Source organism: Myotis brandtii, unplaced genomic scaffold (genome assembly GCF_000412655.1).
Source record: "Myotis brandtii unplaced genomic scaffold, ASM41265v1 scaffold2022, whole genome shotgun sequence".
NCBI classification, from domain to species: Eukaryota; Metazoa; Chordata; class Mammalia; order Chiroptera; family Vespertilionidae; genus Myotis; species Myotis brandtii.
In genome coordinates, this window is record NW_005357525.1 from 519,953 (window position 1) to 521,026 (window position 1,074).

Below are 1,074 nucleotides of genomic sequence, written 5' to 3' on the forward strand. Positions count from 1 at the left end.
TTGCCGGCGGGCGTGGACGGCCCCTGCAGCCTTTCGCAGCCCGCAGCCGCTTTCGGCTCCGCTCCTCCTGCGGGCGAAACCCAGGCCGTGAGCCGCCTAGAGGCCTCCAGGCAGGGGGAGGGGGAGCACATCCCAGCCCGCAAAGCAAAGACTCCAACCCAACCTCCTGGCCCTGGGCGCCCCTTCTCCGCACGTCCCCCCTCCCGCCCTTTCCAGGCTCTTACTCTCACTCCGCACACCCCTTCCCGCACCAACCTGCTTCGGGGCCCGAGGGGTCGCCCTTGTCCTCGGGCTTCTGCGGCTCGTCCTCGTCGTTCTTCTCCAGGTCGATGTTCTCCTCCTCCTCCTCGTCCTCGCTCCGGTTCCTCGGGGTCCACGTCATCTTGTTCTCCTTCTTGAGGCGCCGGCGCGCGTTGGCGAACCAGGTGGACACCTGGGTGAGGGTCATCTTGGTGATGATGGCTAGCATGATCTTCTCGCCCTTGGTGGGGTAGGGGTTCTTGCGGTGCTCGTTGAGCCAGGCCTTGAGCGTGGCAGTGGCGTCCCGCGTGGCGTTCTTGCGGTACGCGGGGTCCCCGTAAGGGTAGGAGCCCAGGGGCGCCGCGTAGGGATGGTACCCCAAGGAGCCCGCCATGCCCGGCGTGTGGTCGTAGGGAGAACCCTGCAGGCAACAGGCAGAAAGAAGGTGAGAGTGGGCCACGGTCCCCACTGCCACCGGGGCGACCGGAGGACACTGTCCCCGCGCCCCGGGATCTGCGGGGCGGCGAGGCCCAAACTCAGGCTTCCGCTGGTGGGCGCAGAGCTAAGGGCAACCCCTCCCCCTCCTCGGAACGCAGCGGGAGCGCCAACTCCCGAGTCCGGTTCTTAGTGGGCATTGGAAGCCATCCTGGCCTCGGCCCGAACCCTGTGGGCCCCCGGGTGCCGGGTCACGTTGGTCCCGGGTGTTCGGATCCGACCACCGCGGTCGGGCCCTCCACCCGGAGAGGTCCGGGCAGCGGCGGCGGCTCCTCGCTTCCAGCCCGGGTGGCTGCGCTTCAGGCGCCAGGCGGGAGAGAGCAAGGGGAGGGAAGGCAT

General features: G+C 69.0%; 1 protein-coding gene across 1 annotated transcript in view; it reads right to left on the reverse strand.

Moving 5' to 3' along the window:
- IRX5 (iroquois homeobox 5) overlaps nucleotides 1–1,074 on the reverse strand; it is a 2,405-nt gene extending 1,331 nt beyond the window's left edge. The window contains exons 1-3 of the mRNA XM_014538893.1: nucleotides 904–1,074; nucleotides 256–802; nucleotides 5–67 (exon numbers count right to left, since the gene is read on the reverse strand). Coding sequence (XP_014394379.1) covers nucleotides 5–67; nucleotides 256–802; nucleotides 904–1,074 — 781 coding nt within the window. The remainder of the gene's footprint in view (nucleotides 1–4; nucleotides 68–255; nucleotides 803–903) is intronic.